This window comes from Larus michahellis, chromosome 5 (genome assembly GCF_964199755.1).
Source record: "Larus michahellis chromosome 5, bLarMic1.1, whole genome shotgun sequence".
NCBI lineage: Eukaryota > Metazoa > Chordata > Aves > Charadriiformes > Laridae > Larus > Larus michahellis.
In genome coordinates this window covers 55,899,256-55,923,867 of record NC_133900.1, presented here as the reverse complement: position 1 = coordinate 55,923,867, position 24,612 = coordinate 55,899,256, and the positions used below count along the sequence as shown (strand labels likewise).

Sequence of the window (24,612 nt, the reverse complement as noted above, 5' to 3'; positions counted from 1 at the left end):
TTCTACAGAGAGTGTAAAATTTTCCAAGCGTTTTCTAGTTTTAGTACTCAAGCACAGTTGAACTGACATGGTATAATTAGAGTCTCTTTTTGTCTGTTTACATACTGGGCAGGAACTACTTTAGTATGCCCTATAGTGAATTGTTTAAGTAACGCCTTCAGGTATTATGATTAAATTTAAGCCCTTCTTTTTCCTCCGAGCATACAAATTATTCAGTTACTAACACATAGACAGGTAACTGTCTCTTGGTCCTTCATTGTGTTATGAACAGAGGACTAAAAATAATTCCCATTCATTTAATTGATGCAATTTTACTCAGCGTTGGTTGGAAAGCTACTTTTTTTTCCTTGCTCATAATTTTAAGGCCACGCAAATGCCTAATAATTGGAAACTGATCATGTAATAACATAAAACAGCACAGATATATAGACAGCAAGACCACTCCAGAAGAAACCACAACCACTGCAAAATCTGGAATTACAGACAGAGAACACTAGGATTTGATATTATGTGTTTGAAGGTCGTCTTGTAGGCAAATAGCTAACAAGTTCAGCTTAAACACAAGGGCTGTGGGGTTTTTTGTTGGTTTTGTTTGGGTTTTGTTGTTGTTGTTTTGTATTTTAAACAATTAGTTTTGTTTTCCTGGGCAATATGAAATGACTGACTTGTAGCTGATCCATATGAGGAAAATGATGAGCAAAACCATTCATCCTTGCTTCCCTCCCACACACATGCCAAAACACACTGAGTAACATTGCAAGATTGGCCAAATTCTTTAGGGAACCACATACAACCACCAGCATAAGCCTGATTTATTCTGTGGTTCTGCCACTTTCTGCTGTGTGTATGTTAGTTTTCCATATCAGGAAGGGAAAAGAGTAAGACTTATTATTATTATGTTAAAGTTATGCAAGATTGTACTTTAAATCTTCCTTGAAAACAAGTGGTACTTGGTGTTACACACCAGAAATAAGAAGGAAGAGTTCTTGGTCCACCACCAAGTTCATTTTGCTTGTTCTGTAACATTAATGCGTGCCAGGAGTTAAATGATGTATGTACAGAAACTGCAAAGAGCATAAGGTCATACAATATCAATTACAATGCACAAGGCTTCCGACAGTTTCATTAATACAAAAGCAATAAAGAGTTTATTGGAGGAACCTGAAATAAAAACAGAATACAATCCCTAGAACAGTTCCTAAAATAACTTTTACTGTGAAGTTGAAGTCTAAACTTGTTTTAGTAGAAAACAATTAATACATTCAATGCTGAACAGACATGGAAAATTCAAGGTACAAGTGACTGTAGATGACACTCACCTGTAAACAATTCTCTCCTTCTGCAAATCCTCCAGACCACAGCACAGTTCTGCAGCATAGAAAATAGCTCTTTCTTCATCAAAGCCAGGATTTCCCATGTTATATATGTGAAACTTCAAATCCCCTCCATTCATTATGGTTAATACTAAACACAGGGCATCTTTCGTCTCATATGTATAGGATAAACTAACCTAAAAATGGGGCAGGGGGAGAAGACGACCATTATTCATTCATAAACCCCAACACAATTCACAGGTCTTTTTCCCCTACCCCCCAATACAAGCAACATATGAATCTTTTTTTAAAACAAAAAAATAACAAAACAGCCAAGTAGAGAATCGCTCCTGTCCGGTACTTGAAGACAGAAAGAAATTCAGACTAATTTGCAGGTACACATAAACCCTACATCACTATACAAAAGTTTAGTGACATATCTGTTTAGATACCATAGAGCTACAGCCAGACAATAGATTTATTGATGATGCCCCTCAGCTGCACGTTATCTATATTAATCTTTGTAATGACAGTGTGTACATATACCTTATTTTATTAATACCTCAGGAATTATGCATTGTCAAACCAACTTCCCGAACTTCTACAAGACTCAAAGCTGCCCTACATTAAAGAAACCTAAAAAGTTATTTAAGATCAGACATCTAGTTTCTATTCCTCCCTCTGCCTCCCCAAATAACTGCATATTTCCCTGGCGTAGAACTTGTCAACAGTAAAGACTTAGTATAGCTCTTCATAGTCTTTCTTCTCACTGTATTTGGAATGAGGTACTGATAGGGAAGGAAGAACACCTTTTTTTTTTCCTTCAGGTTTTATGTAAATGTTTTTAAAGTGCATTTTTAGTTTTACAGTAGTCTTGTGAATTTAAAGAAAAACAGTATTATATACTGCAAAATTTGACATATGCTGTTTAAGTTACAAACTTAATTTGAATAGAAGAAGCCATGCTATGCTGATGATCATCTGGCAGGATCTTCAAAATTACCTACAAATATTAACTAGCTTGTACTGAAAGCAATGGGATTTAAACATACTTATCTAACATAAACTACGTATAAACTAGGTAAAAATCAGTAGGATTTTTTGACTCAATAAATGTATTTTTAAATGCAGTACATGTACATTGAGGCCGTAACTCAGTAATAAGTCCAAACTCTTCCTTCAGAAGCATAAATCCAACACTAAATAATAAAACAAAATAAATACACAAATCAGTACTTAGGGCAAGAGTGGCGGTTTTAAACTGACCTGCCAAGCTATTAATGACTTCACTTGTGACACAGGCACGACAAATTATCTGCCCGCTTCCAACCCCGTAATACTGCAGAACCTAGATCTAGATCTTCTCTGTCGCATCAAAATAACATTGGACAGCAAGAGAAAAATAACTTATGCTAAATCCTATAAAATAATTTCAAATTCAACTTTGATCAATTTTTAATTTATAATATTTGCATATCTTGAAAAAATATTATTCAAAAATGGAAGGTTTACTTTTATCTCACATATCTCTAACTAATTTCTGGATCAATTCAGCTAATTTCTGTATTCAATTTCAATCAATTCAAAGCCCCAAGCCTTGTGAGAAAATAACATTAGCATATTTATACAAAAACGTTATTTATAATAATTTAAAATACATTAATGTATCTGGACAGTAGGGTCTTAATTTTTGTTTTAGCTGGCAGTACTCGACAGGGGCTTTTTAAATAAAGCTTATCAGAAAATACATACATACATACATATTTTATACATCCATATATATATATTTGTTTATATATAACTTCCACTACCCTCTAACACAGGTACTTTAAAATCCTCACTGAACAGCAATACAAAATTTATCAGTAAATGGATTTAAAACCAAAACAAAATGCATTTAAAATTAAAATTTAAAATTACAACAATTCAATGAAAAAAGATAAACATTACCTGGGGAAAGGTTTACCTGGTATATCGTTCTATCATTCTACCATATGATTTGATCATTCTAAGTTATTTCACTGCTTAGTAATTAGTGCTACTAACGGACTATAATTTATGTGGTAGTATCAGGCTGAAGTACTAAGACTTTCATTCTGTGGAATTTCTATCAAAAAATTGTGTTAATTGTTTCACATCCAAGATATCTCTTTAAGCCTTAATATACAGCAAAGCAAGATAACTAACCTAAATCGATACACTAGTCAAATTTCATGTTTAGCTTGAAATGTATAAGCAATATAGTAATGAATGCTATGAAGACTCTATATAAAAGATACAAAAAGATATAAAAACTCTATTATTAAAAGTCACAGAAATGAAGGATATGCAACTTCTAATGGCAATTAAATGGCAGACTCTCATGAAGTCACCCATTTATGAATAAACTCCGAAAATGAAATTAGAAATCAGCATTAATTATAAGAAAACACATGTATGGGAGGGAAGAAAGGGGTAAGAGAAGAAAACAGAGAGCAATGCATTGGAAGAGAAGACAGAGAAAAGAAACAGAACGAGAAAATAGGATGGAATAAAGTATATGGAATATCCTCTTTATCTTTATTAAACATAGGCAAACATACTCAGGCTGCAGCAGAAATAGAATTTAAGTGATTATTCAAGTCTGAGTACTACAGAATAATCTAGTCACCTTTCAACAGAGGACAAAGATTCAGTGGCATCAGCATGCTGAAAAACAACCTACTGTTTTGGTTGTAAGTGAGAAATAAAGCCAGCAGACTAAAACCAGTTCAATACTGGATAAAAAAAGCCCTCTGCACAGAACTACTCACAATCACACACAAAACACACATATTATTATACCAAAAATTTATCTCAGCAGTCATGCATTCTCTAAATCAATTGAAAAATGTCTAGTGCCCACAAGCTCCTGGAAGAGACTGAAATGAAGCAAACAAAGCAACACAAACTTCAGAGAAGAGATCAGAAGTAGATACTTACTACAAACCTACTGTTCACTTTTTCTAGAATTCTTTTTTCATTTAGAGCCATTGATTCTCCTTTTCTCTTCTTTATTCTCTTTTTTTCTAGCTTTTTACAAGCATACATTTTTCCTGTTGCCCGTACTTGACAGGCACACACCTAAAAAACAAGGGAGGTGTGTCAGAGATGCCAGGGTATTTTTAGGAATTTTTTTAAAGATGATAAAATTTTATTTTCTTTTTTTCACTCTGGAATGCTCTCAGAAAATGAAGGTCTGTAAGCTTCAATACAGAGCTTTCACCTATGAAACAACTTTGAAGGGTCACAAAAGCTGTAACAGAAGTAGAAAAAGTGATTACACAGGAGCAAACCTATTTTTGTTGGGGTTGAATAGTTCAGTAAAACTGTGGATCTTGTGTTGGTGAGAAACCTGACTGTGGTAACAGTGTATGTCTAGGCAAGCAGGACAGAGGACAAACATCCATGCCATAATCACCCAGGAGAAAGATAATGGTAATTTAGTAATCCACTTCCCCTTCAATATAAGGCTCTGGTTAAAGAATGTAGGTGGAAAGAAACCCCAATGAATTATAAACAGAATGAATACAATCTATAGATTTTCCTGTCAGGTTCATGAATATTCTACATAATAATTAAGTAGAAACTACATTCTCATTGCCAAATGAAATTTATAAACAGAAGCAACTGTTCTTAATAAGTGGAAGTTTTCTCCAACTTCGTGCATGACCTACAATACTGAAACTATCACGTTAAAAGAAAACAGTTTGGATTGACGACAGTCTGCCAGGTGATGTGTCAAATGTAGATTGTTAAGAGTCAAGAGTTAAAAAGCTGCTCCTTGCTCCTCCTCTGTATTAACCTTTTTTTTTTTTGCCTTAAGGATTGCCTCACAGGAAGATACTTCTGTACTCACCTCTCCAAATCCACCTTTGCCTAGTACTCGGTAATGCCTAAATGTGTGTTTGGTTACTGGTTGCCTGATTAACAAAAAGAAACAATTACTGCAACAGGAATGACAAGAGTTAGTAATCCCCTCCCCACCCTGAGGTCTGTCTTTATTTTCTCCTTCCTGTTCTATGACATCTGACTGAACAACAGCTGCCTTAACCTCATGAAGACAGCATTATAATAAGCTGAATTTCAAATGAAAGGAGTGCTCTGATTAGAAACATTGGCTCCCTCATGTGGTCATCAGACATTCACAATAGCAGGAAGAAAAGCTAATCAATTAGGCCCTGTGCTGTTTACGGTCAATTTATCACCTCCAGTTGTCCCCCTTAGTTGCCAGATGTTGACATATAGCAGGCTGCGTTTCAATGAGATCATGCTTACAATGCATTTAAAAGGTACACGATTTCTCATCTTGCTTTGCTGTTTCACTTTTTCAAAAAAGAAAGAGTTGTGGTATGCAACAGCAGTTCACCAGCCGAATTGTTAAGGTATTGATGTAGTGGAAGAGGAAGAGATAACAAGAGGCGGTAAAGGTGTCAGCCATTCTATGCTAAAACACTCCTAATCACATATCAGACCAGGGCTACTTCATGGTGGTAGGTTTGGTTGTGTTTTTTTTTCTTTTAAAAGAGCATTCATTGTTAATGCAGTTTTGTTCTCAGGACAAAAAATGGAGGTTCATTTGGTAAAGAATTTTATTTAACTGTTTGAGTAACTTCCCTAGTTCTCTTTCTGGCTTTTGTTACTAATTTGGTCAAATAAAGGCACTGGATAATTGGAATTTACCATTAAATTAATGCTCAAGCCCTTAATGTTTGAATATGTGATCACGATACCCAGCAGTGCTGAATTAGAATCAGTTTGTACCAATTTCAGCCTTCTGAAAAAGTTTGGTGACTTGGTTAGTACTGATTTAAAAGCCCAAACTACATTCTGATATATACAAATCTTGCAGTCTTGTAATTACTACATCTGTGTCTGATCCACCCTAAAAAACTGATTAGTTACCCATAACCAGTGGGTTATAAAACTAGATTAATCTGCTTATTAACCACTAATTAGACCAAGTCTGAAACTAAAGGACGATAGCATTTCCAAGAGAGATTGTTATCCCACTGCACACTTGACAGACAAACATATATCCATATGATATATGAAATTTGCATTTACCTAATACAAATTTACCACTTAAAGACTCCCGGACAGGGATGTTCTCTCGCTGTCCCATCAACATCATCCTTTGCATCTTTTCTTTCAGATTATAATTCTTAGACAAGCAGCTTCATTCATTAGGGCTTTACAGCATTTCTAGCATAAGAAGCAGAACTGGCCACAAAGTAAAGCAAAATTATAATGCAAACATTATAAATAAACTTACTTTTCCAACCATTTCCACTGTAAAAAACGGGAAAAATACACACTTTCTTGGTAAGCTTCAAAAGGTCTTCTGCTTAGGTATTCATGGACAATTCTAGCAACAGGAAAATAAAATCAATCTTATACTGGAAAAACTGACAAAGGAGGAGGTGCTATCAATATTTAAAATACAATTAAACATATTAATGAAGCTGTAGGCAGAAAAACATTGTCATTGCACTCTACAATGGTTTTAACCTGGACATCTCACAAAGTGAATGCCTTTCAATGCCTCAAGCTCCTGTCAAGACACCAGTGAATGCCAAACTACTGTTACTTATTGTAACAAGAAAGTTTGACCTCGGCACTCTCATTAGGTGTCTTCAAGGCCACCTAAACATCAGCCTCTCAGCAGCTATGCAATGCATGTGTCACCCCACAAATATGACCTCTGAAAGATATTTACAGGAAAATATCTACAAGTTTTCATACATTCTTTGGAGACTGGTAAGTAAAATTTTATTCTAGGATTTGAAATTGAAATACCAAATGCCATATCCAACCTGAACACCAGGTACCGTATCATTCCCCTTATACTAAACAAACCAAGGTTGGGGTGCAGGGAAGGAAAATAACTCATTCAAACTGTATTAAGACATTAATTGGACAGAGGAAAGGAGATGACCTACATGGCAGATCCTCCATTTGAGACATGTTTTACTAGGTGTTCTCACACATCCCTTTCAATCTTATAATCTCAGGTTGTTATAAAGTATGCTTATTTTTGTTGCCAGGGAGATGACCCAAGCAGTGACAAAACGTGTTGTAATCCTTCAGACATGATCAAGCATGCCTTGAAGAACCAGTAATATTAGAAACATAAGGGCTTTAGAAAGACATGCAACACTGGTAAACACGAACCATCCCTCCAAGACAAGCCTTCTCTGCTGCTGCTGTGTGAAATATCCCTTCATGACTTCAGAACAAAACCAACTTGTATTTGCGTTTGTGTGAACTATCACAATCGATCCTCTAACCAGCTATCTCAATGGAACATTAACTGTTGGCCTCAGTTCAACCCGTTATCAAGAACTATAAATTGTGTAACATTGTTCAGAATCCTTTCAAGCTCCAATTTATAACTTTGTATTTTTCTAAGTACCTTCATCATGGAAGAGGAGTCACTCAAAAGGTAAGAACATAATAAAGAAAAATACCATTCCAACTTAAACAATTTTGTGCACAAATAGCATTGAAGAAAAAGCTCTGCAAAAGTCAAACATCTACATCACATCTGAAGGAAACCTAATCCTTTAATAAATCTGTTCCAAACTTCTTACCTACACTCATGTTTCAGAGACCAAATGCTCCTGAGTGTAATAACTTAATTTTTCATTTCTCTCAGAAACACATGAATTTCTCTTGTGGTACTCAAATTTAGCACTATTCATTTTTAGCTTACCTAGTACAGTCCATAAAAAGATCCTTAGAAGGGTTCTTTTCCAGTCTTGCTTTACATTCATTTACTGTTTCCTGAGGTATTTCTGGTAAGTGTGCTGCAGACTTGACATAATTAAAAAAAAAAGGGGGGGGGCAACAATGAAAGAAATCTTGTAAATCAATAGAATGAGTAAAAGTTCTGTATTAAAAGTAAAATGATATCTGCTAATACAGAAAAGGGAAGAAATGGTTTGGCTTAAGAGAAAACCAAGAAAGTCACGTTCAGGCAAAATTTTTATTTGTTCCCTGTTACAGAAAAATGCATTGAGAGCAATTGCAGTTATTTACTATTTCAGTATCTGGGGAAATAAACTTGGCACTAAGTCAAATTTCTTTTTCTTTCCATAAGCCTACCACCACAAAACCAAGTTATCTATTTGGTTTGGCAGGATGGGAGAAAGGTGAAACAAACACACACAATTTGGGAAACCACTTCAAACCAGCCCAAAGAAATATCTTTTTTTTTATTTTTGCAAAAACCGTATGTGGCTTATGGTAGTTCCAAAGAAATTATCAGAACAGATGTGGCAAATTTGGAGGCTATCTGCTTTTAAGGCATCTGCAAGACCTTCTATTTGGAGTAAAGTCTTCTCAAGATGACAAAAGTAAGAGAAGAACACAGAGCATCTATTTATTGAAAGGAAACATCTAATTATATATCCACAGAAAAGCTTCTATCAGATACCAAAGAACAGACTCTTACAAATAAATCAGTGGGATCTAATATATGCCAAAGATCAGCTATTCCTCATTCTCATGTCTTCAGACTAGGAAACTCTTGAGTTAATTTGTTAACAAGTATTCTTTAGATGCTAAATGAGTTTGTTTAAAAATACGTCTTTACTCGAGACCAGTATTTTAATTAGAAGACATAGGAGAATAAATCGTAATGGTAGTAGTCATAAAAGCAGAGATTAGTCAAGGTGTCTGCTCGAGTTGATAAAAGTTTCACAATCTTAGGCTGCAGTATACCTTTCAGAAAGACAAAAATGGGACTAATGAAGTTTGAAAGTCAATTTACTAAAAACAATACAACGACTTAGATCTCTATTTATCTGACATTCACAAAACACTTGAGACAACATCTTGCAATATAATATATTTACCCCATTAGTGAAGTATGTCTCTAAAACTTTCAGGCCACAGTCTATACGCTTTTCGTCTGAAGATACCTCATATTCTGCCTATGGAAATGAAATTGAAAATTAAATTATGTTCATAACTATTTGGCATTACAGTCTTTTACATGATGCTAGGTAAATTTTATCATGAATACCACAATGCTCCTAATACAAAAGGAACTGAAATATGCATTAAGAACAGTCTTAAGAAAAAAAGCATGTGGAATTTAACTTTTGGAAATCTGTTTTAGGGATAAACAGCTGGCAGCTTAATAAAGCTCCAGAGGTAGATACTTACGGAAAAAAACCAAACAAATCATCAAACTAGTATTGAAAAACTCCAAGGACTACTTACTATTAATAATTTTAAGCAATAATCTGGAAGCAGACATCAGAAGTTACAACATTTAAAAATAACACAGAATCTGGTGAAAGATGAATCAGAAAAGAGCAATCTCAAACAGCAACACGTATTAGCTTCGTAAGCTAGGCCAACTGAATCAAAGCTTATTTCATATCTCAGAATGTAAATGCATGCACCTAGGAGCAAAGAATATATGACAGACCTCCAGAATGGAGGACTGTATCATACAAAACAACAGCTTGGCATATTGGTGGGACAACAATCATAAGGAACCTCATAGGAATTTTCAAGTGATTGATCTAATGAAAAGATAAGTTATATACCTTTAATAAAGAAAACTAGAATACTGAAAAATTACAGTTCAAGAACCAAACACACACACAATACTGGAAAGAACAGAATCCCTGAATTCCAGTTCTGCAATCAGTTGCGGCTAACCCACACTGAGTCACTACTAAGTCATCAGCATCTTTTTAGATTAAACATTATGGTATCAACCACTTCAGCACAGTACTCAAATCCATAAACAATTGCAAGCCGTTGTTTTTGCTACTTTAATTCCACAACAATCAGTCTAATGGTAAGGAATTCTGCAACTACCAAACAACCTGAGCAGGTTAGAAAAGTTAATCAACCACAGCAGTGCACATACCACCTTTAACATTTTCAATGATGCTGAAGTAGTCACTAATTTAATACAGACAGTTAGACATACTGTTTTAAGCAGCTACTGTAATTTAAAAGGAAGTTTAAGAGACAGCCTTGTCAACTAATTTCTGTTACTCACGGTGCTTAAGAGGGAAGTTTGAGCTGTCACCCATTCTTTTTCATACTTGAGTAACCTTGTCCCCAGCTAGTGAAATGAGTCACTAGATGATTGGATAACTGTAATTCCTCACTTTAATTTCTGTCATTTTTATTCAATTATTTCACAATTCTTCTTTCTGTAAAGCCAAGGTGACTTCAGACTTTAAGGTCACACCTCCTCAAGAGTTAAAGCTTACCAGTCTGAGTACTCAGTGGAGGTAGACAATATAGCATTGTACTACCTTAATTTTGCCGTTTTGGCCTCCTGAAATAATTATGCTTCTGAAATCACATTGCTCCATATAAGAGAGTCAGAAAACTCTCTTAATTAAGATTCAAGGCTCCTAAGACTATGGCGTTTTATGCCAGAAATTTTATTTTCAGAAAGATTAACTCTGCAATTTATTTAAAATTTTAAAAAGAATAAAAATTACAAATTGGTAAAACCCAAGGTAAAAACCCCACAACCATAGCCTTTTCCTTCACATTACTGCCTTACACACAAAACCAACAAAAAAAATCACCTCAACCCCACTCCCACCCCCAAAAAAGCTTGAACAAGCTTGCTGAAGTCAAGTCCAGAAAACGGAATCATGCCCAAGATTTTTTTCTCCTTTGTGCTGCCAAAGATTCTGCTACTCCTTACCTAAACTTTTAAGGATTAAAAATGTGTACAGAAGTTGTAACCACTAAGGGTACACCCACAGTGGTCAGTGGTCTCCCCATTGTGCGATGCTCACTAAAAGCTCTGGTTTACATTCACTTCAGGATGTTTAGTTCCACTGTTGTGGATTTCCATTCAACCCGTTCTATGTTTCCAGCTATCAAAATGGTGTCTGGAATTTGGTGCTAGAACCTAAGAGTCACAAACGTACGGTGAAATACACCTGGAGAGTAAGCCTAATTGCACAAAGATTCATTAACAAATATAAGGCAGTTCTACTTATTTGACACTAATGTTCCTTTTTAGCTGACTGAGCGCCTCAGTTTATACTCCCGTAGGGGAAAGGAAGATACAGTGAAGTGGGGGGCACAGCAACAATCCCAGGTACTTCCTTATACCTTGCACCTTTCAGAGCCATCTTGCATTCCAAGACTGTATTTTGGGACACATGGAAGCAGCAGCACTACCCTACTCATATCTTCTTTGGTCATTTATTCCATGAATATAAGAACAAATACGTGTGGGATGAGGAAAACTGTTCTTTTGGCAGCAATCTCAGTTTAAAAGTATATCTTACTGCACTTGGATCAACTATGAGGGACGAAGAATAAAAAGCTCTGAGCTATTATTCTCTCCTCTTAAGGACTGTCGTGTGCCTGCCTACACTTCACACTACTTTCCTCCTCCCCAGGGTTTTTTTACAAAACACGACTACGGGCACATTTCCTTCCTCCCCTCATTCTTTAGCGTTAGATACCAAGATGCAAACGTATCAAGACAAAACACTTCCTTTTCCCTTGCTCTCTAAAATCTGGCTTCTCTCCTTCCATAGATGGTTCCCTAAATTTCCATCTCCTCTCTATTTTTTTTTTAATTAGCACATTCTATCTAGCCTAGGGCTTCCATGCAAGTTGCAACACTTTCAAGTCTACGTTTACATTTTCAAGTCTGAGTATTATAAGTAATATTCATTGTATGAACATCCTTTTAGGCTCAAGAAGTCAAGTACCATGTCTTTCTAAAATTATTTCTCTCATTCCCATCATGCTTATTTTTCTAGCCTTCACCATACCAAGACAGCAGAGATTTTATAGTAAATATTAAACATCTTCCTTTAAGTAACAGTCAGAGATGTTTGGCATTCATCAAAAGTTACAGCTTTACAGTTGGCCAAGAGTAAATCTCACTATATTTTATAATGTATGCAGCATTAGTGCACAGCTGCATTGACAGAAAATTATTTTATAGTGTTAACCTGGTAGTCAGCTAAGCCTCACACAGCCACTTGCTTGCTCCCCCCAGTGATAATCAGAAGAGTGGAAGTGAGTAAACTTGTGGGTTGAAGTAAAGACAGCTTAATAGATAAAGCAAAGCTGCACACACAAGCAAAGCAAAATAAGGAATTCATTTGCTTCTTCCCACTGGCAGGCAGATGTTTAGCCATTTGCAGGAAAGCAGAGCTTCATCATCATGCGTAATGACTACTTGGCAAGACAAACACCGTAACTAACTTCCTCCCTTCCTCCTGCTTTCCCCCAGGTTTTATTGCTGAGCACAGTGTCATACGGTATGGAATATCCCCTTGGTCAGCTGGGGTCAGCGGTCCTGGCTGTATCCCCTCCCACCTTTTTGTGCACCCCCAGCCTACCCACCAGTGCGGCAGCATGAGAAACACAGAAGGCTGTGACGCTGTATAATCACTGTTCAGCAATAACTAAAACAACTGTGTTATCAACACAGTTTTGGTCAAAAATCTAAAACATAGCACAGCGCGAGCTACGATGAAGAAAATTAACTCTATCCCAGCCAAAACCAGTACAAAAATCAAACTTTTTACAAACAAAAACGTATAAGCTATAGCCTACTGATACCCATCTCCAACTTCTCACTGCTTACCACTGCATCCAGAAATTCAATGCATCTTTTCAAATCTGGTCTGGAATCACAGAACTGTCTGAAGAGAAGTCTTCCTATCGGCTGTTTGTCACAAAGCTGGTTATAGTCTCTTTCTGAGAAAGAAATAATGAGTAAATATCTTTATTTTTATCTTTCTTATAGCATGGTCCTTACTCCCATTTGAGAATAGGTCAGAAAAATGTCACTAAAACATATTAACATATTTAGCAAAGACATCAAAAACACGCAATGATCCCAAATAATAGCGAAACACTCACTTCCAGCCACATTTGTCTCTTATAGACTATCACATTTATTAAAAACACATTCAATTATATGGTTAAGTTTCACCTAGGTTGTGGGGTGGAAAGCAACGATACTGTGAAATAGCAATCCCAAAGCAAACAAGACTGCTCAGAAAGAAGGAATATAAGATAACAACAGAAAAGGTTAAAAATTTACAACAAAATGTTAAGGAAAAAAAGTGAAATATATTACCATGTCATTCAAATTGCAGCACGATTCCTTTTTCTAACCCGTGGCTTTGTAAATTTATCCTTTAGGAGCAGCCTCCTTTAACAAACAAGGAGCTGTGATACAGCTTTTATCTTCTCGTAAATTCTCCATCACATTAAAAGTCTAATAGCTTTTTTTGCTAATTAGCATACAGAAGCAAGACAGAATCCTTTCAGTTAACGCCACCAAACTTTTACCCTTCCTTCTCAAAAAAAAAATCAGACAGACCATAATACAGGACACCTACCGATTGAGCATCTAATACCTTCACAATGACTAACAGGTGGCAACTTCAGCATCTCTTTCCATTTTTTACTACGCCCACTCCGTTTGCCTAGAAGAAAAAAATTAAACATAACATTAACAGCATAAAATTAGGTACCTTCTGCACAGATCTGTCAGATTGCTTTTCATGACTAGAAAGGAATCTATCCAGAAGGATATCCAAACCAGTAACAAACTTGATATGAAAGAACTTTTATATGAAATACTAAAAAATGCAGAAAGTATTTTGCAAGACAACTATTTTGCTTCTTGGCTGTGCATACAGAATATCTCTACACAGACAAGGCAAATATCTAGAAACAAAACTGAAACATCAAAGCCAACAACCACAAAAATTTGCGAATTATTCTTCACCAACCATGATGAGGAATAGAAGACATCAAATTTGAGTGACAAAATACACAGAACAAAGTTCTTAAACACATTTTTGGATAATCAAGTTGTATATAAATATTCTCTTTTTAAGGGCAGTAATAGTAATAAGAGTAGACCCCACAAATAAATGAGTGGCAATTGCTCAAATACACACCATTTATTCTAGACTATAGGAGGAGAGCGGAAAAGAAAGAACTTAGCTGTTGTAGAAGTCAGATCTTTTCAATGCCTCAGATTTCACAGCACTAGTATTAAAATGATTTTAAAAAACTACTACAGTATTTTTCCCATTGGTTCTCAAAAAATATATCTGTGCTCCGTTTTCTATGTTAAAATTTGAATTTTAGCACATTACTTTGACCTGAAGCAGTCAATTCCATTTACAAAATATACGCATACTTATCAAAAAAGCAAGGAGATAGATACAGGGATATATATATATATATATATATATCATTGCAAAACATTTCAGCGGAAGAGTAATTTTTGTGCTGCAAAATATTTTAAAAGAAGATTTTACTAAGTGATATGGCCAGATGCGTTTCCACATGACAGAACAGTAGCAAAACTGCACAGAAACTTTCAAACTGTACCAAAGCAGTACGTACAGTTAACCACAATGGGAGAGAAAGGAAGGGAGTTACCCTATGTAACCCGAATAGAAACTAAGTAGCAAACAGTCTTTCAGAATTAAATCATAAGCGAGAAAGGAACTAACATCTTCAGAATAATAAAATGTGTATTAAAAAAACCCCTCTTCACTCAAACATACAGCTTCTCAGACAGTTCCACCACTGCAGTCAGAGCAGTTCCAGCTTAGTGTACCTTAGCTCATATCAAATTTATGTGATCTTTGCTAACAGGAACATTGATGTCTCACTGTGCTGCTGCAACAAAACATTCTCAACTCTAGTATCACTCGAAAAGCAAACAAATAAGGAATACAAAACCTTACAAAGCTGGCTTGCAGAGATTCTTTGAACTGATACCTACTGTCTACAAAACCTTCTTCTGCACTTTATTTCCTAATGTCGCTTTGTAAGTCATCTGCCTTCCAAAAATATTTTAGAACACAAATACATCAAATATACTTCCCCTCCCATATTTCATGGAGTACCAGAACTAATCATGAAGCTGTAATTATCAGCATCATTATAACAAACTCACACTATTTTAACAAAATATTTTTGATGTTAAAAAGAAGTTGAATATATGCTTGAAGAACCACACCGAGCAAAGAGATGCCTTCCTAACAGAACTGAGTTGGAACAAAGTCAAGGAATACTATAGCATAGATAGCCTGTACACATATGTCGAATAGAAAATAACTGCGTATAGATTATTATGTGATCATGAAAAACAACGGATAGAAGAATCAACCTAATTTTTAACCATGCAATTGAAAAATATGCTGAGCTGCAAAGTCCACAAAAGTTAAATTTCTTCTGTTAGAAACTCCTCAGAAAGACTCATTTGTGCATGACACAGTACAATCAGTATTGATCAAGAATGATAAACTGACACAAATTCATACCACAATGCTGTTCTGAAAGAGTCCAACTGAACAGTGATATGCATCTTCTGAAGTCCAAAAAAAAATAACCCAAATGGAAAAAAGGAGGATCGCCGGCGCATTGTAATTAAAGTCCAACACAAGAAAATCTGCTGTATTTTGCCCCAAATATTTGGCCAGTTACTTACAATGTGACCATTATGAACTTCATTTTACAAAAAGAAACCACATGCTAGAATACAACTGAATTCACCATCCTATAGAAGTCAATAAAGACTACATATAATTTATTAATGATGCACAAGGATCAAGTGCTTAGGAGTATCAACTAAATTAACATGGTCTCTCATTTCTCTGAACTGATTGCTCTTACTTTTACAGCAAATGCACAGAAAGAGTCTGTATATCCTAATAATGTAAAGAGAATGCATGACCTACCTCATTTACAGATAAATTAGCCACTTCTGGTAAAAGTTATGGGAGGATGCCAATTTGTTTGTCATATTATTCACTAATTGCAAAATCCTTTTCCATTTCTGAGGCAGTTTAAAAGAAGTATCAAATCAAATTATAATAGTTGTGGTTTGTAAGTGTCTTAATATTGATTTCAGAGCTTCTATTCTGGATCTCATCCTAAAATACTTCAGATAAAATTCTTCCAGAAAGACCAACAGCTTACTTTCCAACACAGCAGCAACAAAGCCATTAGGTTAATCTGCTTTATGGTTGACCTATGCGGTTCAGATGAATTACCACTTTTGCCTGTTTCAGATGTAATTGCTGGCTAGAACAATGTCCAACTTGAAGCGACTCATCTTTTACAAAGAGAAGGGTGGATGCAGCAATACACCATTACAGTGAGGAAACACTGCAATTACATTTTCAGGTACCTGAGAACTTTACCTTCTCCTCCCCAAGTTACTTCTTAGAGTTAGAATTTCAGCATTTCCTCTTCACATGTTTTTGTTTCTTAAAAAGTTACATACTAAATTCAGTTAGGTCATTGCATTAGAATATGGCATGGGAAAGATGTTTAGATGTTTTCATTTTTCAACTTTTTTTTTTAAACTTCAGAGAAACATTTTAAAAAAACTTATGTAAGGCAAGGTGATTGGCTTATTCATCAGTAAAAACACAACTAGTTGCAAAAAAAAAAAAGAAACCGCTGTGGCAAAACAAAGCAATCTGGTGTAGAAACAGATTTAGACAAATAAGAATGTTTTTCAAGTCATCAGACTTCCCACAGCTACAGTGATCTTCCTTACAGACAGGATTTGTAGCATGGCTCTCGTTTCACTGAGCACAATGTTCACTAAACATTATTAGTCAGTCTTCCTTGAGATACAAAGCTTGGATTCTGTCCTACGGAATAAAAATAGTGAGAAGCATCCTACTATCTTTGGCTAATGAATGTACACTGACTATATGTGGTAAGATGCAGTGGCTACTACACTGATACCAAGATTATGCCATTGAGTTGTTCAGGGACCTCCATACTTCAGCTTTCCTGCCTGTAAAGGGCGAGCAACATATCTCTGTGGTTGAGAAGCACACAGCTATGAAGCACTAGGGGTGCATGATTGCTACATCATTCTTGCAAAATTGATTCCACAAACCAGATTGTCAGATACCAGCTGAGAAATTCATACTAGACCACACCCAGATAAGCTCTGAAAGTATAAAACTGCAACAAGATGACGACCTACAGCATGCCTTTAACTGTATAAATCAATAAATTGGTTCAATGAAAAATGCAAAAGAATTGATGCAGAAGCTCTACATCATCTACACTAAGATGTATGAGAATAATCCGGGTACATACACTGTCTTAAAATACATCTTTTCCACAGCAGAGAAAGTTGCGGGCAAGCTTCCTAACTGATTTTAAACTCATATGAATTCAAATCTTCTCCTACTTACAGCCACATTTTCCTTCAAAACACCCACAATAATGATTAAAACCTTTCACTGAAAAGTCAAAAAATTTCTGTTTAACTATGGCCTTATGCTACAAAGACATTTGTAAACACTGCCCACTAAGTCACAAATTTTGATGGTATGCCCTTACTGTAGAAGATTCACCTTCAAGACACAAAACACTACAGAATTGGTACCTCAGGTCTTCAGATCAGAATGGTAACACTGAAGTACTACTAACTTCAGGCTACGAGTGACGTTCACACACACCATTACTTGAGGAAGGCTGTTACACTTCCAGTCCCAAAGACAGCTCGTACCGTACTGCTTTGCGGGGTCTCTGCAACCTTCTCCATTGCACAGGTCAGATACATTTTTTGACATCTCAGTTCCTTGAAAAACAAGCCTGGTCAGAGCTTAACAACTAGGTTAAACAGTGACATCTCTTTTATATAGAAAGATTTTTTCCAGAAGCATGACACATACAATCTGGCTGGCTCTCGGCAACTTTACCAGAATCACCTAGCTGAAAATTCAGATTTCAGCACAAGGTAGGCACCTAACTCTTCAGCGTTATAAAGGACAAGGCATTTCTGAACACAACCAGAAGCAAAAATGCAAGCAGTTCAATAAATAAACACACAAAAGACACCTACAGATTACAGATTGTTATGGTATTTTTAAGATGATCCTCATACTCCTGGATTCAAGTGCCTGGAGTTGGACTTCAGCAAGGTAATACTCGAGTCCTCTTGCTTGTCTAACTGTTAGAGCAGGAACACTGTAAGCAGTTAAAAACCCCAGGTATCCAAGTGAACATTTGTGCAGCTTGTTTATATGCACAATCATTTATTGTTCCCACAGCTATAACCACTTGAACAACTGGTTCTTCACATCGGCTCTATATACAATTCCAGTAATTATGTGTATGTTTAAGAATGGCTAGTGCATACATGCCGAACAGCTTCTGCACTTCTTCAGAAATTAGATATGAAAGTCTTGTATCAACTCAAGTAAATGTAACTCAACTGAACCAGAATTTATTACTGTAATCTTGCAATCAAACAACGTAACATCTGTGTATACATTTCATTTTGATAGGCCTATAACAACAACCTAATGAACAGGACTTACTAGAGGAAAAAAAACACCAAACCAACAGTAAGAAAACTCCAATTTTATAGACGACTCCTTGACAAACAAGGATTTTTTTTTTATCATGCTGGTACATCATAACTGCAACAGATAGAAAAGAAGTAAAATTCCTTTAAGTAGATTGTGAAACCTCTAGTTATAATTGCCATGTTTGAAATAACCAAAGCAACAGCATGTATCAATAACTAGACCTCTCACATTGTGTTTATTTAGTAAATGTAATTATTTAGATTCCAACATACCCACATGCATTCTTCTTACAGTTCATTAAATAAAGGACAAAAAGGCAGACATTGTGCATAATTCTGTACAAACACAGGAAGACATGTTTCCTGCCACAATGAGTTTACAGCAATTTAAAGCACAATGCAATAAGGGAGTGCAATAGAACATAGGAGGCAAATAAGGGAAGAACAGACAAAAATAACAGCATCTGCAAAAACTCACAGTATTTTCACATTAAAATTTGTATTTGCTGCTGGTGAATGGACTTTCTGGGTACGAGTGTTCCTTGGCTTCCTGCTTTTCCATACTCCTTAAGTACTTAAAGATTTTAGTTCGGTTTGACAGCCAGAAGGCAGTGATCTGACCAATCTCCTTAGAATTTTCTTCCTAGTTACAAATACATACATTATAGGCTATCTGCCTATGTATCATCACCAATACCATACTGAATTTTTACCTTATACTGCAAGCAAAAGTAGTATGCATTTCGCTTGCAGAATTATTTGTTGTTTTCAAACCTAGACAGATAAAACACACAGTTTGAGTGGACTGCTTATTTTTTTTGTAAAGAGTGCTAAACTAATACGTTTTCAATTCTGAAACAAATATCTTTGAAAATATGCTTAAGCCAAACTGTGATCGCATTCTATTACTGAAAGGTTCCTGCTTACTCCATCCTTGGGCTGCATCTAACAATTATCGAATTTGCAGGGGCTTTCTGATCCATCCGAAAACTAATTTTGGGGGGAAAAAAATAACCCCAAAATACCCAACAACACAGAAAAAACACCACCACAACAACCCGCACACCCTAGATTGGCTCATAGATCCAACTGGAAACTGTCCTACCCATTCTGCAACCACAGGCTAGAACCAATACAACCAAGCGCTTGGGGGAAAGCTTGCTTGAGGCATGATCTTAATTTAGCCTAAACCAATCATGACATAGAGAATATTACAAGCCCAACAGCGGACCCAGCTCTCATTCACAAGCTGCTCCTGCCAGAGCAGCACAAATGAATTTTAAAGTGGATGCAAATGGACCAGGTATGTTTAAAATGTACTCTTGGCATGGATCCTCAATTGGAGTAAACTGCTATTGACTTCAAAGGAACTACAGATCTACCCTTTGGAAGTATTTTTGGAGACTACTACTGTGGGCAATGAAAAAAGAAAGGATCCTAAGGAGTTTAAAACATACAGCGATTAATTTTTTTCTTTCAAAACATCACAGCCTATGTGTGGGATGCTGAAATGAACTTGGGGCTTACGTTTACCCAAAGGATTTATTGACAGTGATTGAAATAAATACAGAAAACAGAAGACAGAAATATAAACAAAGAGAAAAGTGAATATAAAATAAAAATAAATTTTTGTGAACTTTCAGATTTTTTTCAGAATAACCTAGTCCTAGTGTATATTTATTGTTCGTCCCCATTTATGGGATCAATTCTTCAATGTCTTTGAAGAGATACTAATTTCAGAGATATTTCTACTAGGAAAAAATGAATGTGTTAATTCCTTTGCTCTTACACAAAACTAGAAGTCACATTGCTATACATTATTCTTTTACACATAAAAATCCTTGTATGTGAAAATCTGAGTAAGGAAATCGTGGAATTGCAAGCTTTCGCACCGCCTATCTCAGAGTTCACACATCGCTATCATTTAACACTTACCTATTTCTCTATCTCAGTTGCTACATTACAGTGCTCATAAGATCAACTTTGCTTTATAATCTCTTGTTTTTCTACTGAGTCACTTGCACTTGTTCTACCATAGGTTTCACCTTCAGAGGACGTTTCCCGTTTTTCTTCCTCATATACAGATTTCCCTCAAAAAAGTAATGTATGAGCAAGAGGAAAGAGCTGGATTGGCACAAAAGGCCACTTATCCCAGGAAACTGGGACAGGGAATCCCAGAACACTTTGCACTAGTTTTCACCCTGAGACAAATCCCTCCATGGACAGGTTTGCTCTCAGCATGAGCAGGTCAACTGGAAAAGTGGACGAGGAAAGAAAAGACTCCCACTATAACTCCTGACTCCTTAATCTTTCATCCATAGAGTACTTTGTGTTATCATAATATTTCCTAGTGGTAGGTACATACAAGAGTCACGTATTATGAGCCATCACTAACACCCACACGTGCAAAGAACTGGCATTTGATTATTTACAAAGTCACATTAAAAGAAGATAAGGAATCCTCGTAGCTTTCCTTCTTCACATAAAGAAGTGTTGTAGTTGCTACAGAGATATTACAAGCCTTTATTGGAAAGAGACAGATTTCTATTAAAATAATCTGTTTTATGAAAAGGTTTGAAAAATCCTCTTAGAGAATAGCATCAAAAGAAAAAAATTTAAAGTTTTGAGGCTGAGGGTAAGCTGAGGTTTATCTGGCCTGAAAAACGGGACTAGTAAACTCTTATATATACCACTTTGTTTTTATTCTGTAGGAGAAGAAAGTAGCAGTAAAAAAAGATGCATTTTGTCTAAGCACACTAGTTAGTTCCTGGCTCTAATTACATAGATCAAATCAGATTTAAACAGTAGACACGCATCTAGACATTCAAGGTGTGCTAATTCTGCACACCTACAAATGTAAAACCCAAATGATGTTAACATCCTAATAATATTCATCTCCAGAAGTATTAGAGTACCTGAAATTAGAGGAAAATAATGAGTATAAATCTGGGATCATAATTTTGATTGTTAAGTCTGGTTTATGTGCTCAGGTATGATTTGTTTAGACTTGGTGTTATTTACCAGGCACTTCTGAATTCCCATTAAGCCTCTGCCGTACCCTTTCACCAGATGAGGACAAGTATGCAAGATCTTTAATTCAGTTTCTGTATTTGCAAAATGGAGATTACATATCTCTAGGGTTAAAAGACTTCGTAAGATGTTTTCAAGAGTACAATCTTTTTCTACTCTCATCTTCACCATGAAGGAATCTCAGGTTAGACTGAGACTGATCCATACAAGCCTTAATTAAGCCTACATCGATTTCTTTCAACATGCCACTGAAAACTATGAAATAAGAGCACGGTAGTTTACATCTTGTTTCTTTTGCTTTTACAACTGAAATATTTTTCCAGGCAATGCCTTCTCTTACCTAATCTTTCATACAGCCAGAAATTCAAAAAAGGATTACTGATTTGCTCAAGCCTATAGAAGAAAATAAGTGAAGCTGTTATTTTATACTGGCTTAGCATTTTGCTTTCTTCCACAAGAAACAGTAATTGTGCACATTTCCACGCTATCCCACCTCTCCATACACTATACAGGAATGCGGGAAGGAAAAGCTCAATTGAAAGTCTGCTCTTCTGTCCCAGTTGTGAGGCCCTTTTAGCAAATAATGTATTTCAGTAAAATATCTACCTCTCATACTAACTTTGCAAATTCCATTCCTTTGGAGCCTACTGGGCATATAAGAATAGAGATGGGACAGGGATTTTATGGAATGGTCCTGACAGATAGAGTAGACCAGACATTCCCAGGCCAGCCAAAGCAAGCAACAGACAGAAAGTACTTTCATTTGAAGAAGCATTTTGAAAAACACGACGGAAAAAGTACCCCACCCACAGAAAATCATACCTGAAAAGGCAAAACACCTTCTACCATTTGATCAATGGAGTTTTAGAGTTTCAAAGCCAGGAATGGCATTTTTGTGCACACTTACATAAAAGAGCCCAGGCCTATTGAAGGTACAAAAGAGTAACAGCTTATTACCATTACTTTTGTAAGTTTCACATCAGGTAGAACTGATCTTCACACCAGCTGCTCTCAGACTTTCATTCCGTTCATTAAAATATCTTGTTTGGTCAGTTCTACCACTATAATTTATTTTAAACATAGTGAAACCTTAACTAAAGAGGCAACCTGACATTAAGCAGCCACTTAAAAGCCTTTCCAGATTACCACTCCACTCTTTGTGGTGAGGGTTTGGGCACAGTAAAGTTCTGAGCCAGATTCCACTTTCCCTTCATTTCTCAGATCACTTCAATGCAAACTCCAAATTCAGGCAGCACCACCACAGACATGTTACCATCAGTGAAACCAGCCAAAACATGCCCTCTAGTTTGAGGTGGTCTTTTCAGCTAAGGTTGGGAAATGGCCCAAAATTGTGATCACTGTTCTGGTTTTTAAACGCCACTTCAAAGTTAAAAAGCTGATTTTCCTCTCTTGCTGCTTAAGGCAAATTTAACTGGATACACACATGGCCTAAGTGCCAAACCCATTTAGAGTTGGAGGAACTTGCAAAACATACAGGGGCAGATTCTGTTGTTCTTACTCACTTTAAAACAGCTCCAGCTAAACTAATGGGACTTCTCAACACAATTAGAAAAGTAGGATCCAATCCAAAAGAACATGCACATGTTGAAAAACATACTCTGCACCAAGTACAGAGGTAATCTGGGGAAGCTTTCAAGTGGCCATTTAATGGACAGTTATATACATGAAAAAGCAGTAGGACAATCTTATTTCAAGACTTTTTTTAAACAGCAACCAAAATGTTTGTTAGCTGGGAGATGAATCTTCAAGTAAAGCTGTTTTGGGGAATGAAACTGTAAGTATTAATCTCATGGAAAATAACACACTTTAATGTCGATGCAAAATACAGGTAGCATTCACCAGCTGCATTTCTCACAGGCAGGAATTTCAGCACGAGAAGAGTGCAAGGTTCTCCCAGAGAAATTTATGTCGCTTCATCCTTTATATCCATATGTATTATAAATAAACTGAGAACTACAGATTAGCGATCTTCTTAAACATCCGGTAAAAACACCACTTGAACCAAGAGCCCGAAGGGGGGAGGAAAGATTTGGTTTTTATTTCGGCAGCAAGCCACAAACCAGTTGACTCCAAACTCTCCCCGCCGGAGGAGCGGGGCAGGTGCCTGCGGGGCCTGCCCGGAGCTCACCCGCCGCAACCATCGCCGGGGGAACAGCTCCGGCCCCAAGCCCGAGGGCTCGTCCGCCCGGGCCGGACCCCCTGCCCGGCAGCCTCTTCTCCCTCCCCACCCTCTCCTCCTCCATCACTTCCTCTCCACCCCCCCCCCCCGCCCCCTCCTCCTCCTCCTCCTCCCCGGCCCCTTCTCCCCTCACCTCAGACCCTTTTCCTCCCCCTCTCGGTACGTCCACAGCCCGCCCCGCCCCGCCTCGCCCTCCGGATTCTCTACCTCCCCCCTCGCCTCGCCCCGCGGCTCTCACCCTCCCGGGCTTTCAGCAGCACCGTGTTGGCCACGATGTTCTCGATTTCCATGGTCGGGGGCTCCTTCCCCTCAGGGCAGCCGGAGTGGAGGCCGCCCCTACTGCCTCCTTCGCCCCCTCCTCCAGCCCCGCCGCCACCGCCGCGACGCCCAGCCTCCGCTCATCCGGCCCCGCAGGACCTCAGCGCTGCGCTCGCCTCTTCCCCATCACCCGCTGCTCGCCCCGGCACCGGCCTCCCCCTCCCCGAGGGCGGAGGCAAACAGCAGGCAGCAACCGCCCGCCCCGACCATGGCTCTACCGCCCGCCTCCGCCCGCCTCAGCCAGCTCCGCCTCTGCGCTCCCGCCCCACCTCCCCCTCCCTGACCATTCGAGACTACAACTCCCAGCAGGCCTTGCGTCACAGCGCTCGCATCTGCCCGGCTCCCGCGGCGCTCTGCCTGCTGGGATATATAGTGCGTTAGACCTTTCCCGGCCTCCC

The 24,612-nt window shown here is 37.3% G+C and overlaps 1 protein-coding gene across 2 annotated transcripts in view; it reads right to left on the bottom strand.

Annotated features, from left to right (window-relative positions):
- Positions 1-24,467, bottom strand: part of GRK4 (G protein-coupled receptor kinase 4) — a 41,524-nt gene extending 17,057 nt beyond the window's left edge. For both annotated transcript variants that reach the window (XR_012587033.1, XM_074587456.1), the window contains exons 1-9: positions 24,135-24,467; positions 13,700-13,786; positions 12,937-13,049; positions 9,191-9,268; positions 8,047-8,147; positions 6,607-6,699; positions 5,191-5,254; positions 4,275-4,415; positions 1,320-1,510 (exon numbers count right to left, since the gene is read on the bottom strand). Coding sequence is in view for 1 of the 2 variants with exons in the window: in XM_074587456.1 (XP_074443557.1) it covers positions 1,320-1,510; positions 4,275-4,415; positions 5,191-5,254; positions 6,607-6,699; positions 8,047-8,147; positions 9,191-9,268; positions 12,937-13,049; positions 13,700-13,786; positions 24,135-24,186 (920 nt within the window). In the remaining variant the exon portion in view is untranslated. The remainder of the gene's footprint in view (positions 1-1,319; positions 1,511-4,274; positions 4,416-5,190; positions 5,255-6,606; positions 6,700-8,046; positions 8,148-9,190; positions 9,269-12,936; positions 13,050-13,699; positions 13,787-24,134) is intronic.
- Positions 24,468-24,612: the final 145 nt, after the last annotated feature.